This window comes from Gouania willdenowi, chromosome 6 (genome assembly GCF_900634775.1).
Source record: "Gouania willdenowi chromosome 6, fGouWil2.1, whole genome shotgun sequence".
Lineage (NCBI taxonomy): Eukaryota > Metazoa > Chordata > Actinopteri > Blenniiformes > Gobiesocidae > Gouania > Gouania willdenowi.
In genome coordinates this window covers 48,458,626-48,481,799 of record NC_041049.1, presented here as the reverse complement: position 1 = coordinate 48,481,799, position 23,174 = coordinate 48,458,626, and the positions used below count along the sequence as shown (strand labels likewise).

The window sequence follows — 23,174 nt, the reverse complement described above, 5'->3', positions numbered from 1 at the left end:
TGTGTTTTAACTTTCATTTTGTGTGTTTTTTTTTGTCATTTTTGTTTTTTGTCATCGGTTTGTGTATTTTTCTGTCATTTTAAGTGCTTTTGGAGTCATTTTGTGCATTTACTTTAGGGGGCCACACAAAAATAGACACGGAGGGCCACCTGTTGCACATGCCCGTTCTATTGGTTTGTGAACCTCGTCTTTCAAAGAAATCACCAGGGGCCTAGGTCACATTGAAATTTGCTGTTACCTCATTATATTTTCTCATCTCACAAATTAGCCCAAATTAAACACATTTCTTCTTTCCAACAACTACAAATACATTTATTCTACATTGAAGCTTTATTTATGTCTGCCATGTTTTTTTTTATTATTATTTATTTCAGGTTTATTAGAAAAGCCAACATTTTAGGCTACCAGTAGGCTTTGTGATGACTAATATTTACTCACTATAACCCACACTATAAGCTTGTATAACTGTGTGTTATTCATTCCTATATGTGGTCAGAGGTGGGCTTATATGGTATAATGGTTTTATTTTGCTTTTGCTAAAATTAGGAAAGAAAACTCCTAAAAGAGTGCGAGTTAGAGGGTGTTGGTCAGCAGAAATGTCAGCCGCAGAAATCGAGGAGGCAGCAATAAACCTATAAGCATGTAAAATGTGCTGCCACATGCATTATTCACTCAGTGTGTCTTGCTAGCTCTAAACCGTGGATGTTCAGTAATGTTTCGCTTGTCAAGTGGGATTTTCCTAAATACTCAGATGTGTATAATTAGCCTGTTGATTTGATTAGTTTTAGTAGTAACCAGTGGGTCTAATAATGAACTGACACGTGCTGAAAATGCAGACTGGGACATGCTAAAACCACTGAACTGGCACAATTACAGTTAGCCAATAGCTACAATTATTAGCTTCCTCTCACGAACTTATTTGCTCAATAACAGGATAACCATATTTTGATGTACAGAAAAGAGGACATTTGGTCCAACCTTGGCATTCTCAAAAAGTACTCAGTGTTTTCTACCTTGTAACGGTAAAATACAATATGATACATGAATAAGCTGTTATTGTCCATAAGGGTTAAAAATGAATTTCTCTCTTTATAACAAACCTTTATTATGCATTATAGCAATCTGTCCTTGAAAAATCTCATTTACATGCATTCTTCAAATCTCTCAATCAGTGAAACAATGTGAGAAACATTGCCTCCAAAAATTAAAACTATAACAAAAACTCTAGGCTTACAAAACAGTAAATAATATCAAAATATACACTTCAGTATAATTACCTTTTCAATTAAATCCACTGCTATTTGGTCTCTTTTCTCTCTCTCTCTCTCTCTCTCTCGCTCAGACTTTGGTCCTCTTTCTCTTTTCCTTGTGTTTGATGATTTAGTCAAAACAAATATATTGGCTTTAAGACCAACTCCTTAGCTTTCAAAAACTGATAGAGTAAATGTTAGCAGAGTTACGGTCTTTTAAATGAACGTGTTCATGAGATACGTTCAAGATCCCTGGGAAACCTGGACAATTTCATGAATGTGTAAAATGTCCCCGGACAGCCTGGACAAGATGTGAAAAGAGGACATATCTGGGTAAAAATTGGAATCTCAGTTTAATGGCGGCAGATGTTAAAGCATTTGAGGTTGGTTAAAGGGTCCATGTTAAGCTAAATCAAATTTTCTGTGCTTTAAATATGATAAAAGTGTTATTTGGGCTTCATACACATGCCCAAAGTGTTTTTTTCATTGATTCCCTCAATCATTAGTGAGAGGATGATTTGCTCCTTTCTTACTGCAGGGTGAGCCCAAACACCTCCCTCCAATTTGATGATGCGTTCCCAATTTGATGACAAATTTGACGCGGCACTGAGCTGGAGAAGCCGTGCCTCCAGGAAGCTCTCTGCCGTGATTGACATGTAAACAGACACACCCACAAAGGTGAGCATTTCAGCGTCCTTTGCGCAGTGCTGTGTATGTATTTTCTACAGTCTATGTATGTACCGGAGAACGCCCCGCCCCCGCGCTCTGTCTCGTGTTTATAAAGCAGCATGAGCTCGGCTGCAGAGTGGGTGGGAGGAGGGCGGGCCGTCCTCTGACCCTACGTCAGCGTGCTGGGAGGAGGAAGTCAGTGTCCTGTCTACGCCCTCTCACTCCAATCGGTCCGTTTGTGTAGAGTTGCTCAGAAAGTGACTTTTCAGAGGCTAAAACTCTGGAAAACAGGCAAGTTTGGGAAAATAAACCTCAAATACTATGTTTTTGAGATTCTTAGAACAAATGGAGATGGGTGAAAAATAGCATGACATGGGAGCTTTAAAGCTAACTTTAGCGTAGACTTTAAAAAGTAGCATTTATTTGGCATAAGGAACTAAGGTTCTCATGTTTATTTTTTCGGGGCTGGTTCTGTTGAAAGCAGCAGAAACACATCTTTTGATAGAGAAGTTGGCCAATTAGCACTCAGAGTTTTAGTGGTTAGCCCAATCAATAGATAGTTATTGTTTCTGAAAGCAGTTTTGTCAACAGATCAATGCCTGAATGAAAGGCAAGAAGATGTGTCGGAATGAGCCTCGTGACACTGCATCATCCCTTTTTGGGAGACTATAAATCTTCCCTGGATGCAGCTGGTAAACAGGTTTAATGCGACACCCGGGGAAGTGATGTCCTGATAATAAAACTTCCCAATAATGCTAATAAAGAATTGACTATATTGTAAGCTAGTGACAAACTTGCTATGTTTATTGTGTTAATAAAGCTCCTAACAAAAGCTCTTTTGTTGTACCTGATACAATGTGTTTTTTTCTTAAATCCAAAAAGGATTGAAAAAAGTAAATTTGCTATAAGCCTTTTCTCTTTATTTTTATGTATGTACATGTGCTGTTATAACTTTTAATTAGGAATGATGTTTTCCATCTTGTTATTCTGGATAATACTCAAACTTAAGCTTTCTTGTTAAAGCGGGAGCGTTTTTCTTTGCAATTATGCAAACACAATTTTTGTGCCTTTGCAGTACTACAAAGCGTGACATGAATACCTGACAAAGTGCTTTTCTCATTCACCTGATACGCACAGTTTTGTACATCTTGTGTGTGCTATTAATATCTCAAAAACTTCATTAAAACCAGGACCTCCTCATAATCAATAATAATAATTAAACTCAATTTACTGCCATTTGTAACCTTAAATGCTATAGGAATGATCCATTCTTTGAAAGTTTTAACTTAAATATTTATGATCTTTGTAGTATACATTTAAATAGTAACTGTGCTAGTCTTATATGTAAAATACTTCGTTTAATGTATTACCAATAGGGGTGTAACAAAATAGCCAACTCACAACACATTACAGTATGAAATACGATATAGGGCTCACGATACGATATAAAAAAAATGAAAGAAATTCCCAATGAAGAGCAACAAATGTCTAATAATTATTTGTTGAAAAACAAGTTGAGTATGCAGAAATTGGAGACAGTGTGTGGGAGTGTTTTGTTTCACATATAAAGAATGAAAACAAATGTACCAATCTAACTGTTTTATTGTATTCCTCAAACATAAAAGTTTTGAAAGCTTTGGCCTCTCCACTTTCCATTCTTTAGCTCCTCTATCAAAAATGCAGTAATACCTTGGCCTGTGTGAGATTCAAATATTGCTTGTTTTTGAGCACGTAGCTTTGCATTTCCCAATTATTGTCTCAGTGGCGTGGGCTGTAACTGTTATGTAGCTTTGAGTAGCACCTGAGTAAACTTTTCATTGTTTTCACTCCATGCTCTGTCTCAATCTCTGCTTAGAAGAGGCTTTATTGCTCAGATGTGTTGAAATACAACCGCTTAACGGACATTCTGACCACGGTGTTTGCTCGCTCACTTTTCAGGTTGTTTTTTTCGGTACGTACATGACTACATATAACCGACCTTTAAGTTGATGGCGCATCCATGTTGTCCGCCATCTTGTAAACACTGCAGCGTCTGAGCTGCTACGAGAAGCAGGAGGGTTAAATGTCATCGTGTCCCTTGCTCTTTTTTACTTTATTTTATTGTGTGCACCTTTGAATTTTACATCGCCACTTTTTCACATCCCTAGTTACCAATAACAAAATATGTGTACATTTACTCAAAACCCAAAAAAAATGTTGCTATTTTATAGCCATTAGGACAGCCATCACACTTCACAGTGATTCAGCAGTGCATCATGTGAGTAAAGTACATCTGTTTTATTGATGCATTGGTCCCACTATGTAGTTATACATATTTGTCATTATACTACATGAATAATATTTTTTTTTAAAATGATTTCACGGTTTTGAATTATTTCAGTTTTTACATGTTCAGGCCAGAGAATAGTGTCATCATTGCATGTCACAATTCTTTTTTTTCTATCAAAGGGTTTAGGAATGAAAAAAATAATTATAAATAAATAACGATAATCATTTTCAATGTTTCAATGATAAAAATAAATAAATGAGGATTGAGTGCTACCTGAAAGTCTCAGTACTGTAATCATCAATGTCCATCTCTGTTGAGATTTGACTCATTGTCTCCGAGTCTTATTCAGGTGGATTGAGCAACAACAGGTCAGCAATGATTGGCAGTTGACTGTTTGTCTATTCTGTTCGCTAGCCGGCTAATGTCACAACCTGCCAAAGTGAGAAAGTCAGGCCAAAGATTATTTCTCATGATTTTTCAAGAAAAACAAATATATTAAAATGGAATAAGCAACACATTCTGTCCATCAAACAGCAAAAAGCTGACATTCTTTAACCAAACTGACATTGTGTCATTAAATACTGATTGTGGTTAAGATGTTTGTTTTGTTTCTATACAGTCTTTATCTGCTCTCTCTGCTTTTCTCCAAAAACCTCTTTTTCACTTAATGGACCTGTATTTTAAATATAGTCGACTCACATGGATTTAAATTATCAAAGGCTTTGCAAGGTTTATATTTATTTTACTTTTCCTTAGGCTGTCTTGAACTAAAGCTCTGATCTCATTCCAGTTAAAACACTCAATGTTTTGCACACTATTGGAGGGCTTAAACACAAACTCTGAATTCTGAGAGGCAGATTCACTAAGATCTGAAATAAAGGGTGGTAAACCAGGTGCGTCCCTAATTCTGTTGGTGGCACTGTTTCCTCACCTGCTGTGGGGAATTCCCTAACATTGCGCCACTAGTAGGTGCGCGTATAGACGTGGTTGAGACCGCGCTATTTAAATGAACATTTTGCTCGTTCAACATGGAGAGGTGAGTACACAGAAGCACAAACTTCTCCTGTAACTTCGCTCTTAAAACAGGTGGATTTGGACAGAAACCGTCCTATTGATCTGTTGATGCCATTGATCTTAGTTAAAGCAGCAACAGAGTCTGTCAATCAGTCGATCAGCACCATTTGAAGATAATCTACTGAGTATCATCCAGCAGGCCTGACCTCCTGCACACTCTTATTTGTGAATACATTGTGCCATCGCTGCGTAAATTAGGCATGCTGCTCAGCTGATTCTGGCCTGATGCTCCTGCCATCAACGTGACACGAGAGTTTTACAGTCAAAACATGGAGAGGAAGACACAGGAGCGGTGCGTCCGGAGCAACATCCACAATCTTTGCGCAAAGTTTCTTCTCTGCACCGCTGCCACTGGACTTCACACGCGCCTACTTTACATATTCATCAGAGGGAAACGCGCTAAATGGACTGTGGGCGCATTGTGATGCGCTGAAGACGCGCAGTCCTGATTTCCTGGGGTTTGTACCCCTTATTAGCGCATGGAGTGATGTTTGTAAACATTTTAATACCCCTAAACCTTCAGTGAATCTGCCCCTGAATGTTTTTGAATCTCGTGTAGAATCAAACAAACTGCTGTATACTGAAGTGCGGTGGTTATGGCTAAAACATAAAAAGTGTGCAAATTACTTCAACAGTATTGCAGAAGGTTTGATAATGAAACAACTAAAATTTTGAACAAGAAATCATCCAAATCTTGCATAACTCATGGCTTCGAGGACTGGAAGTTAAGACAGTTTATCAGTTTTTCAATTTGACATTTTTAGTCTCTGCTAAAACCAAAAGTGGTGCATTTTGAGCATTGCCATTATTGCTATGTGAACCATGATACTGAATAATAAATATAATGATTCATATATTAATATAACAATGAAAAGATGTTACATTGGATAACTATAAACATTCCCTTGCAAAGTGGATGCCAGATGCTGGTTGTGTTGATTTCAAATATTTAATAGATTATATTCTTGTTGTATTCATTATGAATCTCTCTGTATAGCTGCTGCCTGCTGTTATATAATGTTGGAAACACATGTGGTAAGGATGTAGTTCCATTTAGTCCAATCTGCTCATGGATAGAAAAATACAAATCACATTATAATCAGTGCTGGAAAGGTACATGTTGGATAGAAACAGCTCATCCTCTTTTTTATTATCTCAATCCCCCCCCCCCCCCCCCTTCTTTCTTCTCCTTTTGCTTATTGTCTCCCTCATGTTCTCATCTTTGCACCATTAATCTTCCATCCAATGAATTGGAGCTCCTGACTCTATCACTCCTATTATCGACTGCAGCCATCTCCTATTTACGTTCCATTTTTCTCCCTCAGTCTTTCCACTGTTGTTCGATTGACCAGCATGACTTTTTTGTTTTTCTTCCATGAATTATGCAAGCTGAAGGACAAAAATAGTTGCCTTCCTTCATCATTTTTTTCTTCTTCAATAGTTTAACTGACTGCGTTTGAACTCATTTCCATTCCCAGGTGAAACTTGCTGCGTAAAACAAGAGTAAGAAATCGGTTGTGAAGGTATTAGCTGTCACAAAGCTGCTTTCTTACTCGAATGGACTTCAGCAACTGATTGAAAGATCAGGGTGCAGATTTATTCGACATCTAGGCACGCATAAGCACTGATCTAGGATCATGAGTTGGTTCCATGAATAATCTCTTTCATTAACTAATACCCAGAGCAGCCATGTATTAGCCAACATATGGGAACTGCTTGAAACTATAGATTGTTTCAAGCATTGTTGCCTCTTGCTGTGCATTCAAGATTTCATACGTGTCACACAAACTTAAAGATCTTACTGAAAATTAGCAGCTACAGCAAATTTAAGCAAAGGCATCCATGTATCTGTCAGTATTAATTTACAGTTTAAAGCGCATAGCGGTAGTAGTCCTCAGTTCTGGTGTCGTTCTGTGATACTTTTGCATCAAACTCACCTTTGTGTAAATCAAAGGACGATCATAAAATCCTTCTTTACATCTTCCTCTTCCTTAAATTACAAAATAAAAATAGACAGTGGAACACATGAGGTACTAGGCATATCTGTTTTCAGTCAGCTGTATTTAACCAAAGTTCTGTGTATTGGCTGATAATAAAGCAAGATATAATTGACACGTACGGTTATTTCAAGCAATGTCATTAAATCCCCACTAGTCTCTAAAAAGCAGCACTGCAATACTTTTTTTTAGCCTCTACCTCGAGGGATGACATTGAGCCCCATCATTAGATGAGACTCACTCACTTCAGTTGACAGCCTTTAATTGTCCTTTCTAATGATAGCTTTTTGTAAAAAAAGAAAAACTCAAAAAACACTTTTAAATGTTGGAAAACAACTTCCCATGGAATCAAGGAGGTAGTAGTCAAGGATTGGAGACTCAGTAATGAGCCGTTTTTTCTGAAATCATACGGTTAATGGTTATACTTCCTTTCTTTTTGTAAACAAAGGCATTTGTTCATTAATATAAAAGCTGCTTAACTGCATAGTTAACATTTTTTAAACTGTTTAAGTGACATCCAAAAGTTGTTCTCATCCACCACTGATGCCAGTGTGGCAATTTCTTCCGTTGACATTATCCCTATATTTATGAGAACCAATGAAATTAGACAGCTCTGTGAAATTGAAATTGATTGTGTGAAATAATCAAACATTGCACATTTCACAATACACATCATATATGAAGGACTTATTTGCAAAAACGAAAGCGGAAAAACATATACTGACGCCCCAGAGAGTGAGTGACGTGCGTGCGCCTAAAAATACAGTTTTATATTAATAATAATAATTGTAATTAAAATCACATGATCATTGTGCAAAACTGCTGATCAATTGGCTGCAACACCTGTAGCTGTTGTAAAATCCTTAAAGACGCACAGTGGCTTATATGGCACTGCTGGAGGACGAGGTGCACGGGAGACTCCGGAGGGAGAGGATTTACAGACACCTATAGAAAGGACCTTAGGTGAGGATGAGGTGCTGCGGTGGGAGGGAGGACGAGGTGCTGTGGAGCCACCGGCCTCACTCACCCCAGCCACGCACCACCGACCAGTAAACACCCTGGGACTGATGAAAAATATGGTTTTACTTGAAACTAAATATTGTGAATAACGTATAATACCAAAGGTGTTTCACTACCTGTTCATTTCATTATTCCAAACAAGGAAATACAATTTAATCCCATGCTTCTGGCTCAATTTGTTTCACTGCTTTGCAGCATAACAACTAAACGCAGCGCCATCATGTTTGCTGTGAACTCTGGGCTCCACTATGTGTCCTGTGTCCATAGATCTGAGAAATCTGCTGGGTTCATACCTGACTAACATCTCACTGATGTATTCTGGACCAAACCTATTTACACATTTATACACCATCAGAAGAACGTCTATTCTGAGGCTGACTGGGAGCCAGTGTAAGGACCTTAAAACTAGAGTAATGTGCTCTGACCTCTTTGTTCTGGTTTACTCACCTTGTCCCACGAGATGTAGCCACTGTGGCTGTGGTGTGAATACAAAAAAATGGCTTTTGGAAAGTGTTTTAAGTTTCTAAAGAGTAGAGATGTCCACAGAAGTCTGAGCCTTTGACAAATTGTGAACTGAGAAAACATGTCCTCTGGTGAAGTCCCATCTCATTCAGCTCCACTGATGTGGCGAGCGCACAGAGCTGTGACTCGCTGAGCTTTTGTGCTTCAGTTCTGACCAAGCAGACAGTGGTCTGTTTGGTCTGTTGGATAAAAAGACGAGAGAGGAGACGCTGCTGGCAGTCTGCAGTTTGCCAGTGTTCTACTATGCCACAGGGAATTCATCAAGTCCAGGATTGACACTACTATTGTTTTCTAGTTTTTCTTGCAACTTATTTCTTGTCTGTTTTGTACGTGTCACTGTTTATATTATTCGTCTTTATTTCTTCTGGCCTTTCCTCCTCTTTTAGTTTTGTTTTTATCAGTTGTAGAATTATTAAAATATTTGAAAAATAGTGTTATGTCATAAAAAGGCTTATTTGACCTTTTCTGTTTGTTTTTTCTTTATAAAACATTTTTGAAAGGTGACATCTCAAGCATGATAGGAAATGTATTTTTACTTTAAACAAATAATTTGCATTGGAAAGTAGTGATAGTGAAAAGAGTAAAATCCTGAACGATATACTATAATAATGTTTCTTAAAATGTAATAAAAGTATTGTTGATTCAAATGTTAATACTATTTACAATCAAACCAGGAATCAGAGTCTATTATGGTCAAATAAAGCTCCTCCCACCTAGTAAATATTTACACTCTGTGTGCAATTCAGGTGGGACAGTAGGCAGAGCTCATACAATACGATAGCTGATAATGGGCTATCGATAACGATGTGATCATTTAGCACAACATTTTGGGGAAATAAATAAATAAACAATGACGTATCACATTTTTTCTCTTCAAAGGGTAAAAAGTGTCACTCTGCTAACAGAACGCAAAAAAAGAGACTGATAATTCATGCCAGTCTAAAATAAAAACCAAATCATGTCATCATCATGACATTCTTCAAGAAAATATTCCTATCCATGGATGAACATTGTTAAAAAAAAATGTGGAAAACAGTAAACGAGAACAGTCTACAGTACACAGCCCAGATTTTCTTAAATTTTCTTTCAAAAATATTAGCATTTTTATATTTTCTGGCAGCAATTGAGACATTGGGGGACATTGACTATAGCTGGGTTTCCATTACAGTTTTTTTCAAAATAAAAGCATAATTGCACTTTGAACCATTAAAAGTTGTTTTGGGCAGGAGCCTCGTTACTCCTGTGAAATCTCATCCCGCGAGACTTTGCTGTAGGAAGATGGACGCTCCAAACCACCTTATAACACTCCACATTCCTTTGTTGTTTTCTCTCTAATGTGGCAGGAATAATATTTTAATACAATGCAAAGAAATGTCTCGGCCTTCTCTTCTGTCCCCACGTACAGTACAACGCCAAATTATTGTAATTATTATCAAACTATTTCATTTTATAAACGTCTAAAAAATCTCCTCATGGAAGAGTAAAAACTTCTTAGCAATATTTGAGTGTTTTTCTGAAATTCAGGTCTTTCCATTACCAGTTTTTATTACGCTATTAAGATTTTGCACCTTTCTAAGGTTAATGGAAATCCAGATTATGACTCCCACAGTTGGAAAGACACGCTTGCTTGGGACATGTAGCAGAGATGAAAAAGTGACAAGGAGTGCTCCCCCCCAAATAAATACTAATCATACCATCTACGAAAGATCTTGATACATTTTGATATCGCAATTTAATGATATGATGGGAGATACCGTCCCACTTTTAGTGTACAACTCCTCAAAAACGTTGAAGGAAATTACTAATCATACTATCAAAAAAGTAATTACTATCACTCTATCCACGCACTGTGAATATTACCTTTCAGTTGGTAACACAGTCACTCCAACTATAGCCAGGTTGGATTTTCTTTTGCAATGTGACTCTACAACCCAACTTCTCTTTTAATTTCATTCTCAGGCTTTTTTTAAATTCTTTTTCTTCTTCCTCATCTCTTTAAAGAGTCTGAATGAAGTCATTTGATTGGTAAGGCTTAGGCCAACATCTGTGATTGTAATTAACATCTCACTCATGCATTTATACATGAAAAAACTTATCTGTAGCTGCAATTAACTGCTGATCTTACTATGATGAATGTGCTCTGTTTAAAAGATCATGTATCATTTAATTTGAGTAAAAGTCAAAAAGGTAGACAGCAGAGTAAACAAGTTATAAATAGACATTGTTATGATTCATTCTCCTTGATGCGATGTTTAATACATTATGCCATCTGACAGGCCCCAGTTAGCATCAACCTTAATTAACAGTAAAACATGATAACGCAGCTCTGGGCCATGTGCCAGGAAAACAGCGACCTGCTTATGAGTTACAGATAGTTACTTTGAAAAAATAAGTCTTGCAAAATGGTTGCTAGTAATTGCAAGGAGCAGTATAAGTAATGGCTCTCAGGCTCAGGTGACATGGATGATCCCAATAGAAGAAACTTAGTGTCAGAGAGTGAGAGAGATTTATTATGGACACGGAGGGAAGAGAGGATGAATGAGATGAGAAAGTGATATGATGGTGATGGCCAGCAGGCAGATTCCACGAGAATGGAGAAGGAGTGAGCATCAGTCAGCTCACAAACACCCACAGTGGCAGAATCACTGGCATGGGGATAAACAAGGCTCAGAAGAAGAAAGTATATTTCCCCAGAGAAAATCTTTAGGAAAAAAAAGGAAATAATTGAAGGTGAACTCCCAGTAGCCATTGTGGCAATTAATCCGATTCAGAAACTCTTTTATTGCCAGGTAAAGTTTACGCAATATGAGGAATTTGTTTTGATGAATTGGTCAACAGACTTTTGACTAAAATGCAACTTTGTTTTAGTCAACATTTAGTCATCAGGACTATTTCAGTTATACTCTAGATTTAGTCAACTTAATAAGTCGTCATGAGTTTATGCATTTTTTGCAATTAGCACTGATCAACCTGATATGCAGTGACGTGCTGTGAGCACTAGGGTTGGGTAGGCAGGGCGTTGCAAATTGAGACCACCAATGTCAACACCAATGGCAATTTCATGTGTTTCTTCTGGCAAGTGTTAATTCAATTGAACTTTATTTGTATAGTGTAATTTCCAACAAAGTCATCTCAATACGCTTATCAAAATATAAAATTCATAATAAGAAAGAAAAAACCCAATAAGATCCACATGAACATGCATTTAGCCATCTAACAAAATCAACATCATAAACACCATTAAATAAACATAAACAATTATTTAATATAGCCTCCATACTCTCCCAACAAGACATATCTCATGACACGACAGCACATTCGTTGTTTGTGTTGGAAACACAGAAACACGAAGAAAATGACAACTCGGAACAGCATCAGTGAGGAGCATCCACAAAGTCAATCCTTCCTTTTGTACCATTCACTGTAGAAAATACAAACAATTTTCTAACATTTCCTTTGCTGAAGGTCTGGTAGCTTTTAAAAACTGTTGTTTTTCTCAACAGAAAGTTTCTTTATCGTCTCTAGCGCTGTCATCCTGCCTGTAGTGATATCCCGCCCACTAGCTAGAGAACGTATCAGCAGCGGTCACTTGATATCAATTCACTAATGCACTGTGAACTTACGTAGAGCATTTAGCATAGCCTGGTTACGTCCAAAGGCAGCGTAGAGAGCTGCCTTTTTACGTAAATGGCGATGGTTAGTCATTTGGGCTATGAAAAGCACAAAATGCTAACACTTTCAAACTTATAGGTGCTTTAGGCTATCGGAAATTGAAAAATAAATAATTTATAATTATAATATAATTAAAACAAATAATCAAAATATCAATTCACCCTTAGGTAGGCACTGCCTACCTTGCCTACCCTGACTGCACATCACTGCTGATATGTGATGTTATTAATGGTTGTAAATACACACAGACAGATTTAAAGTGATCAAAGCGTACGACCACATAAGCCGTCTTACGTCTGCAAACACAATCAGCTTACTTCCTATTGGATCACTTACCAGATTGTCCCGCCTTTCACGCAAAATGAAAAAATGATTGGATACCATCCAAAAAAGACACTTAGCTCTGACTGGATTTCAACCCATGTGAACATTATTGTTTGTATTTCATTCCATACTGTACATATTAAAACATTGTAATATAGTTGTTCTTGCGTAGTCATAGTCTTGTTATTGTCCCTTAAAAAATGTATTAATCAAAAAAAATGAACATTTTTTTGTCAACAAAATTAACACTGGTACAATGTATAGAGGAAAAAGGAATAACTATGCAACTAGTAGAAAAATGAAATAGAAGTCAGGTAAGAATTAAAGTGTGTCAAAGAAAGAAGAGCAAAAGAACAATGCAATGTTAGGGGAGAGGATAATATGTAAATCTCATCCTTTATTATACAGGCAAGTTTCGATATGTAATAACATTTTTGATAAAATGTAAAAAAAAAAAAAAAAAAAAGATAGAAAATACATTAAAAAAGATAAATAATAATAAACACTCCTATCAGAAAAAAATACACAATGGTAGATGTTGTATCCATAAGCAGGTAGAGTCATTCAGAGCAACTGCAGCACTGAGATAAGACTGGAGGAAAGTAGAGGCAATGGAAAACGGGAAATGCAATATTGCAGTCATCTAGCGGGTCAACAAAGGCCAACTACCGATGACAGGACAATCTGTTAGAGTGTAAAGTCAATACACATTTTAATAGAAAAAAAATACCCTTTGATGGATGAAGTCCAACACGGGGGCCTAACCTCATCACTTTGTATTGCATCAATAAGTTTACTTGAGTTAATTTGTAAGTAAGTAAGTAATTTATTTGTAAAGCGCTTTTTGCAGATAAAATCACAAAATGCTGTACAGAGCTGTGGAGAAATTTATACAAGTGCAACATCATAATAGCATAATAAAACATGGGTGCATATACATCATATGAGCAGCATCATAAAAGGATAATACAAATTTAAAATCAAGTTAACTAAAAGCTTTTCTGAAAAGCAAAGTCTTCAACAGTTTTTTAAAAGTGTCCACACAGTTGAGCTCCCTGAGAGACTGGTGCAGGTTATTCCAGAGTCTGGGGGCCACAGCCTGGAACGCCAGGTCTCCTCTGGTTTTAAATTTAGTTTATGGGATCTTCAGGAGACCCTGACCTGAAGACCAAAGACTGCGCCCCGAAGTGTAGGGGCACAACAAGTCTGAGATATATTGAGTTAAAAGTCTGGCAGCAGCATTCTGTACAATCTGGAGTCTGTTTAGGGTCGATTTATGACAACAAGTGAAAACAGAATTACAGTAGTCAATACGTGATGATATAAATGCGTGTATGACCAGTTTGAGATCTGATTTTGATAATAGATGCCTCACTTTAGAGATATTTCTGAGGTGGTAAAAACAGTTTTTGGTCAGTTGACAACAGTGTCCCTCCAAAGACATGGACTGATCAAAAACAACCCCAAGGTTTCAGAGGCTGGTTTTAACAGATGAGCCCAGATCACCAAGAGAGCTTTTAATCAGAGGGATCTTTATCAGGAGCGATGATCAGAGTTTCTGTTTTGTTTCAATTTATCTGGAGATAATTTGATGACAACCAGTATTTGATACTGGATATACAATCTAAGAACTCAGATAAAAAGTGAAACTCTGAGTCATTAAAGCAGCAGTATAACTGGATATCGTCAGCATAAAAATGATAAGACACATTTTTAAAACCACAGATCAACCGACCAAGATGATCAGATACAATAAAAACAAAACAGGCCCCAGAACAGAGCCCTGCTCTACTCCACATATTTGAGCTAAAGCGTTGTTGTCTAGCAGCCATGCTTCGGCTCAAGCATCCACACACCTTTTAATGCAGTAACGAGGTCTAATGTTTAATAATTGTTGAACAAATGTGTGATTTTATGTTTGTTTATTTAAGCCTATTTGTGGAACAAGCACACCTATTAAATATAGTTTCTCTTATTTGATCATATTCTTATTTATCAAAGCTTTGTCTCAATAAATTACATTCTAAACTCAAACAGTCAAATCAAGTTTACTATGCCTGTCACTTTAAATCACATCCACAGATTACAAAGGTTTTCTTTAATCTTAGTTCAGACACTCATGAAACTCATTCTGCAGTGATTAAAATGCTCATTTTCTTCTCTTGGTTCGTTGACAACAAGCACAGAGTCCTAGCTTTACCATAAAAATCCAATTGTATACCTCTGACATCCTCGACATTAACAGACCCCCCTGTACAGTAAGAGCAGGTAAAGATGAGTGATTTAATTACAGCAGGGGTCACAAACCTTTCTGAACCTATGAGCTATACTTCAAAGCTACAGAATCATCCGAAGATTACACAGATTACACTACTTAAAATCATTTTCACGGCTTCACTTTAATTTGAGGGTAAGATAATGAATGAAGACGAGCAGTAACTTAAAAATGTATGTTTATGTCTCTATCTTAATTTTTATTTATTTACGCAATTGTTTGACTTTAATTGCATTTAATAGGAAACAATCATGTTCCTATTTTAAGAGCCACGAACAACTTTTGACAAAAACATGTACAATTTACCAGTTTTGTATTATTTTACCAAAATAAACTTTCTAAACGTATTCTATCACAATCCAAACCCCAAATCTGAATCTTCAGCAAAATCCTTTCTGCGATACCTGAACATATTTGACAAATTGTTGTATTAATAACCATCTTTAAATGTTTGGACAGCAGTATTTCACTGTATTTATCTTTGAACTTTGAAGTACCATAAATCAGATTTTAGACGGAGCTCATTGGTGTTGACGCTCCTGTTAGAACAGGCCTGAGGGCCCCTCACATGGTCCATGTGGGCTACCTGGTGCCCGCAGGCACTATGTTGATGACCCCTGAATTGCAGCATGATGTGGCCACAGTAAATGATATAACATTCAATTGATCTAATGCTTTGACTGGTAATTTGTAACGAAACCCAAAAGCTACTTGTTTTTAGTGTTGATAATTGATTCTCGCCCAACTCTTGACATTTTAGTCACAGTATAGATTGTTCTTGGGAGACGTTTATAGTATAGAGTGGGCGTGTCTTAGCTACACCAGATGCCACGCCCATAATCAAGGCATTTTTTAAAATTTCCAGCCTATGGCGCATATTGGCCAATACCTCAGGGTTTAGCTACTCTTTAATGTAGATTTGATACAGTGCTGTGATCTGATAATAGTGTAGATTAATAAGCAGTAATACTGAAAAATAAGCAACTCTCTAATCATTTAAATTTTAAAGCTTAAAAGGCATCTTAAATCTCTTTTCTTTTCTTCTTCCATTGCACTGGCTGCATGATAGTACGTATCCAGCTTGTAGAGACTGCAGAAATATAATATTTACCAGCGTGCCAAGAAATGGGTCAGAAGAGAGTATTTTGCTGCGGGCATGGAGGTCCAGTTTTCCAGAACTCCAAGAACTTCACAGTTTAAATGGGTTTCCTTTTTTGTAACTGTATACTATACTTTCTACTTCTCTGCTGTGTCTGTTGTGTGTTAGACAACAGCTGATGAAATATGAATGCCGTGTCTTTTTCAGTGGATCTATGTTTAGCATTCACCTGTGTGTGTTTGTGGGTGTGTCTAAGATACCCTTTTCTGTGAGTTGGTACTCCCACCTCAGGTGCGCTGTGCTCCACCGGTGATAGAAAGAAGAGACTGTTTTCACTTTTCTTCATCATTACCTTCCTGCTATCCTTCACTTTTCTCCCTTGGAAGTTCAAAACGTAATCAAAGTGCTGCCACCTGTCAGACTCAGCTTTGCTTTCTCCACTCGTACCATATTCTTCTAAATCTTTACCCAACGCTGACAACTTCACTTTGAAAACCCTTAATTACAGTGGTGCTGCTTTTTCTTCCTCTGCAGCTCGTCTTATTGGAGACATGCCTCCACCGCTAAACAGAGGATGCTTTCCTACTCATTTACCAGCCCAGTGTCTTTGTTTTCCTCTGGGATACCCGTAGCTTTTTTATCTCATTCTGACTGACCAAGAACTCTCTCCGTTCTCGGCTCCGTCATGCCCATTACAGCCCACTGTTATCATGACCACGCCATTTTTAGCAGGCAGCAGACGGATCCTTGCAGTCTGCCTTTTGGAGCACGGAGCTTAATCCCTCATCAGGAGGGGAGTAGAAAATCAAATACAGGATTAGGAATAACTGATGCTGACAAAGTTACACAACAGAAAACGAAGCCGTATCGGCTTGCTCTTTTATGGCAAGCATGTTTTTTTTAAATGCAAGTTAATCCGTGTTTCTGTAATGGCTGCTGTGTTCATAGTTATATTAGAGACAGGGGTGGACTGGCCATCTGGCATACCGGGCAGCATCCCGGTGGGCCTTTGACCCGAAGTGGGCCGGTCTGGTCTGTTATGTTTTTTTTTTTTTTGACGAGCAAGTGGGCGCAGACATGTTAACAGGTGGTCAAAAATGGTCCAAAAATGGCAAAAACATGGCAAGAAAAGAATGAAAAGTGACAAAAATTGGCCAAAAGCAGTCAATAGTGGCCAGAATATGGGCAAATAAAGAGGAACCAGGTGGTATGTAATGGCAAAGGGTAGCGTAAATGTGCAAAATGTGGCAAACAATAGTGAAAAGGACAAAAATGTGGAACAAAAAGAGGTCAAATGAAAAAAGGAAACAAGTTATATTTATTAGGCAAAAGTTGGCTTATTTGGATGAAAAGTGGCCAAAAAACATTTTAAGAAAGGATTCAAATTTGATAAACGTGTCAAAAAAGAACCTGCAAAAATGGACAAAAATTGGAAAAAAGGGATACTGTATTTATTGGCAAAAGGTAGCTAAAGTCCGAAAAAGTGTCCGAACTTTTTGAAAAGGGGCAACAATAGGACAAAGGAAGTTGCATAATGGTCAAAGGAAATAGTTTCTTCCTTTTAAGGTTTTCTGGGGGAATAATGATTAAAATTGAGGCATAAAGAGCCACATGTTGACCTTATAACGGCTTCTACTGTACGTGGTGGTGTCGTTGATAATGTAGTGGGCTGGTCTGGACAGAAAATGCCAGGGCAGAATTTTTGGATTAGGTTGTACATAATGTCATAATGATGTCATATAGTCTATCATTAATGTATCACATAGAGGTCAAATTATGTCAAGAAGTCATGCATGATTATGTCCGCCTTAGTTGGACAGTTGGATGGATGGATGGATGGATGTCTTTAACCATTATAATAAAGTCATTATTGCATAGTACTATACATTAGTCTTTTCTGTTCAACATTCCTGTTAGCTTTCATTAACTTTTCCTTTTTAATAAACCAAGTAATACAGTTTGCTTTTAACAACTTGTGTATCTGAAACAACTTTTCGGAAATCACTAATAATGGAAAAGTCATCCATTATTAGAAAAGCCATCTTATTCAAATTTAGTAATCCTAATAAATACAACAAGTTTAATTCAAAAAGAAAAAGAAAAAAAAATACAATAAAAACAGTATTTTTTACCGACACGCACAAACAAAACAAAACATTTTAGAATAGTATTAAATGATATGTTTGGTTTTCCAGTATTCCTCAGAGGTGTCTGCTGATCGCTTTGAGTTATTTCTCATAAACAAACGTTATCTGAATAAATGAAACCTTAACATATGATTCAATATAAAGAGAAAATGAACTTACTGGAATTATATAGTATTAAATGATTTTGAATATGAAATCACTCAATGAGTGTCAAGAACATGTTTACATTATTTTCTATTCAAAACAGAGTTTTTCCAAAAGTAAAGCATATTTCTAATATTATCTCTGCCTTAATCAATCATGTCAACCATTCAAAGCATTCAGTGACGTATATTTAGAGGTGAACAATGTAAAGTTTAGGGATCAATGTTTTGCTGAATAATCCCACTGTTCTTGAATTTAACATAAAGGATACTTGAATATTGTTTGTTTGTTTTCCTTCAAGGATGATGAGCCGGTCCCAGGAAAAGTGGACAGGAGAGAACACATTCACCTCCAGAGGTTTCTTAACCAGCAACACAAGAAATTACCGTGGAACCCGGAGGTAACGCAACACATGGCATGACATCTTCCTTCTTAGTATCTGTTCTAACCTTCACAACCATAATCCCTTTATAACACCATTTTTTAATTAAGTTCCTTTGATGGCATCGCAATCAGTTTTTAATTTTGTAATTTTAAACAGAAAAGCCCCTCACACACTGCTGTGAATCCTGATAGGAGCTGTTGAAAGGATATGACTGTGAATACTCCTTTTTTTTCTTTGAAGAGATGTGTTGATATTCAAGGTCAAACAGAGATCCAGCCATTTTCTGGCACTGTTAAATAAAGAGTTGTCTAGCTTAGATTGTAATAAGTTATTGTGTTAGGATAATAATAGTTTATCCTTAACCCACAGCAGGTCATGTTCATTCTGTGATTCATTCTGATTGTTCAGTTGTCAAGGTGATCTTACCCACAGCTACTGATAATAATAATCATATGACGAGTATACTGTGAGTTTGCCCCGGTATCTGGAGATACGATTCCTATCCCGATACATATGTCACGATACGATACAATACGATATATCACGATATTAAAGTATAAGGCGATTATTGCAATTTCTTTTTATATATATGACTTAAGAAACAACTAATCTGTAAATGTGTTCACCTTCATGAGAACATTATGTATGAAATATATTTTATTGGTATATTTTACACTCAAAACATTGGCTTTAACAAGCCATGTGCCAACAACTTAGAATAAAAAAATAACAAAAATCTGCCTGTGGCTTTTAAACCATCTTTGACTTTAGTGCAATTTAACTGAGGTATATGCCTAGAACAAGAAATAAATACAGAAAGTTAATACTTTCTTTTTAGATTTAATTGAAAAAACACAAGCTGGTCAACATTCCCAGGTTTCAGTACACTTCATTGTGCAGTTACAATGTCTCCTGCAGAGGAAAAGACTTTCCTGGTTAGATAAATGAAAAATACAAAAGATAAATTATATTATATTATATTATAAGGTCTTTGTTAACTGGGGTAATGTTTGGTAGCTGTGCTGATCACTGCAGGCTGAGAGCAGGAGTTAGAAATAAAACACAGTTCATAGACTTTTAAGAAGATGCTAATGATACATAGCGTCATTTGTTTTGTTAGTGCCTTTGATCTCCATAACTGTGCACAATGATTTCTCTCTGCTTACACAAATATAACACGTGTGATCTTTTGCACATGGTAGCTTTTGTAGAGTATTACAGAACCTTTTGGTTTTTAAAAATTTCATTTTATTTAAGTAAGGCGGTAAGGCACCTCCCTTTATATTACTCTAACTAGCAACGGAGACCAAATGCAAAAAAATAATGCTATAAAAAGCACATGACAATTATTATCTTCATGTATTCATTAGATACCTCTGCTATTAAAGGAGGTTGTGTTTACTTATGTATTTGTTTGTTTGTTTGTCTGTTTGCAGGACTACATCAAAAGTACTTAATGGATTTAGACAAATATTTAACCACAGATAGGCCAAGCGACACGGAAGATTCCATTAAACTTTGGAGGGGATCCGGATCACTATACTGATTCTGGATCAGTCTTTAAAAGTTAAAATTGATTGATCAATTTTCAAAAATTCATATCTCGGTTTGTAATTAATTGTTCTATTGTAACAGTTCTATCTGGATCGGATGCGGATTGCATCTTAATTTTGCAATGTTTTGCCCATGCATTTAGACCCACTGTTTGGTTATTAATGGGGATAGAAATTTCTTCCAAGCCTTTAAAGTGTGAATGATCATGAAGGCATGATCAGGATCACTGATCCAGATAACTGTTAATATCTGGCAAAGAGGAGATTTGGCATACGGTGGAGGTTGGCGCTGTCTGCGTGTTTTTGTTAAGGTTGTAATTACCACTGGGGTTATTTGAATGAATAAACCTCTGAAAATAAGGTGGGGATGATAAGCTGTTGTTCCTCTTCGATATTATAACAATACAAATTGCGATTCTGATTTATTGCAATTGTAAAAGTACATTGAGATTCGATAATATACAGTAGATTTTTATGATTTTATTTCCTTATTTTCCTACCCCAAACCCAAAGTTGAATCATTCACTACTAGAAACAATATATGTCATAGGTAAAAAAAAACAAAAGAAAAAACAATGCACATCTCATGTCAGTCAGTCTGTCTGATGTTTATTTCTTCAGCAAATGAAAGTGCACTACTGTACAAAATTGTGATATATCTAGAATCAATCTTTTCCCCACCTTTATTTGTAAATTACACACATATCATGTGTGCCTTGTTATACTGGCCCATAGTGTGCTACTGCAATGATTACAGCAATGTGCTGTTATTGATTGCTTTCAATGTATTTACAATTTGTATGCAAGGTCACTAAACAATGAATAGACTTGGTAGCTGGCACATGAAGACCTCTGAATTATTCAAAATAACATTAACAATAAAGAGCTTTTTTTTCCATGCACAAGGTGTGCTGGAATTTAGATTAAAAAACCCTGACATACAATCATCTTTAATCTGTATTCTGCCTGAGTATATAGATGTTTTATGAGGTAAAACTCACATCCTATATTTGGACCATGTGTATTGACTAATTGAGTCAATGCAGATTAAATTGAAGGTTTGACCGCAGTAAGGTGCTTCAATACAACTTTTTTTTTTTTCTGTTTTTCATATTGCATTGTTCCATTTTTAATCAACATTATAAAGATGGATTTATAAATTTGAAAATGAATTTATCCACACAATTTTAGCTTCTAACCTTTGTCATGTATAAGAGTAAATGACTAAAACACATGAGATTTAACAATAAAAAAAAAAAGCTTTTAAAGAATATATTTTTTATATCTATATATTGAAAGTAATGTGATTAATTAGTGCAGGTGTAATTGGAAGTAATTTTTGTTGACTAAATCCTTTCCAGTTTCTTTCACAATTTTTTTTTCAATTAAAACAAGCAACAATTGTCATTTTTTTTTTTAAATAAGACGAGCTAAATAAAAAACAAAAGCCAGACTAAAAACTAAAACTGACGAAAAAGTGAGACTATCATAAGTGCTATATTTTCCCATTAAGCATACAGTTTTAAACAACTGTTAAGGACTTCACTAATCAACAAATTCAATGACAACCTGCTCCTGTTTTGAATATTTCTACCTGCTCTTCTTAGAACTTGACCTTTAATGAAATTTTGCTGCGCTTAATATGTCTGTACCTGTTAAATGTTACATGTTTTAATTTATTAATGTATTATCCCAAAACAGGTCTCTCTTGAAAATAAAACCACTTTGTCACAATGGGACTATTCATACAAATAAATAAGAATAAATAAATAAAAAGCATCATAAAAGCACAAACAGAAATATTGACATGCAATATATTTTCTTTTTACATTTTTGAAGCAAGCTGTTAAAGTAACATAACAAAAATACTCTGAGCAGTTAGGACAAAGCCTGTAGGACATTTTTACACATTTCCTGAAACATTTTCTTAAACATGTGCTGTGTCATAACAAAATGTGCCATAAGCTATCATACCATCTGCTTTTTTCCTTGTTTTTCATGCTTTCTATCTTTACCCGCTATCTGTCCCAATCACCAGTCGTAACCCTTTTTGCTTTTAGCGCTCAGCCAAAACTGTAGAAGTCTTAGGGGCCACCGAGCTGGCACCGTCACAGGCAAAGACGGTGGACTGGTGTCTTATGCCAGCTGTCACAGAAGGGTAAAGGTCACACAGACATTTAGAGGTCTTCGTAGATGAGAATCACATTCATAATTCTATGAAAAAGCAACACAGGCTTCTTCTAGAACACTTTTTGATTTTATTTCTTTTGCACAGCTCTGCGGCTTTTAGTTGTCAGCTTTTGACTTGACGAGCAGCTCCGTCAGTGTCTCATCCTGAGGTGGCAGTGGATTAGTAAAGAGCTGCTGTCACAGGACGGAGATTATGTAGCAAAGTTGGCCCACTTTTAAAAGAAAGCTGATGTTGGATGCAATGCATTAGGATGAACAGTAATTTGGCACAAAGCTGACACAAATCTGGAGAAAATGTGTGTATTTTACCATTTTTATTTGGATAATGTCAGAGAGAAAGTGGTGATGATGTCAGGGATTTGTGGCATTTAAACATTGTAGGTTACAAAATCAAGTCACAAGACTTTAGGTTATTACATAACCCCGGTTCTATGAGTAATATGAGTGAGATGTCTCACTATGGGATGCATCCTCCATCTGCAGCCCTCAGAAGCAATTTTTCAATCTGCCACTCCTGATTGGCTAGTGAAACGTGTCCATCCGTCAGGGACACTCCCACCTCCTATAAAAGGAGTAGGCGGACA

General features: G+C 36.5%; 1 protein-coding gene across 2 annotated transcripts in view; it reads left to right on the top strand.

Annotated features, from left to right (window-relative positions):
* The window catches only part of b4galnt4a (beta-1,4-N-acetyl-galactosaminyl transferase 4a), a 186,656-nt gene that overhangs the window by 89,995 nt on the left and 73,487 nt on the right, over positions 1-23,174 (top strand). For both annotated transcript variants that reach the window (XM_028450362.1, XM_028450363.1), the window contains exon 3: positions 18,764-18,862. In XM_028450362.1, coding sequence (XP_028306163.1) covers positions 18,764-18,862 — 99 coding nt within the window. The remainder of the gene's footprint in view (positions 1-18,763; positions 18,863-23,174) is intronic.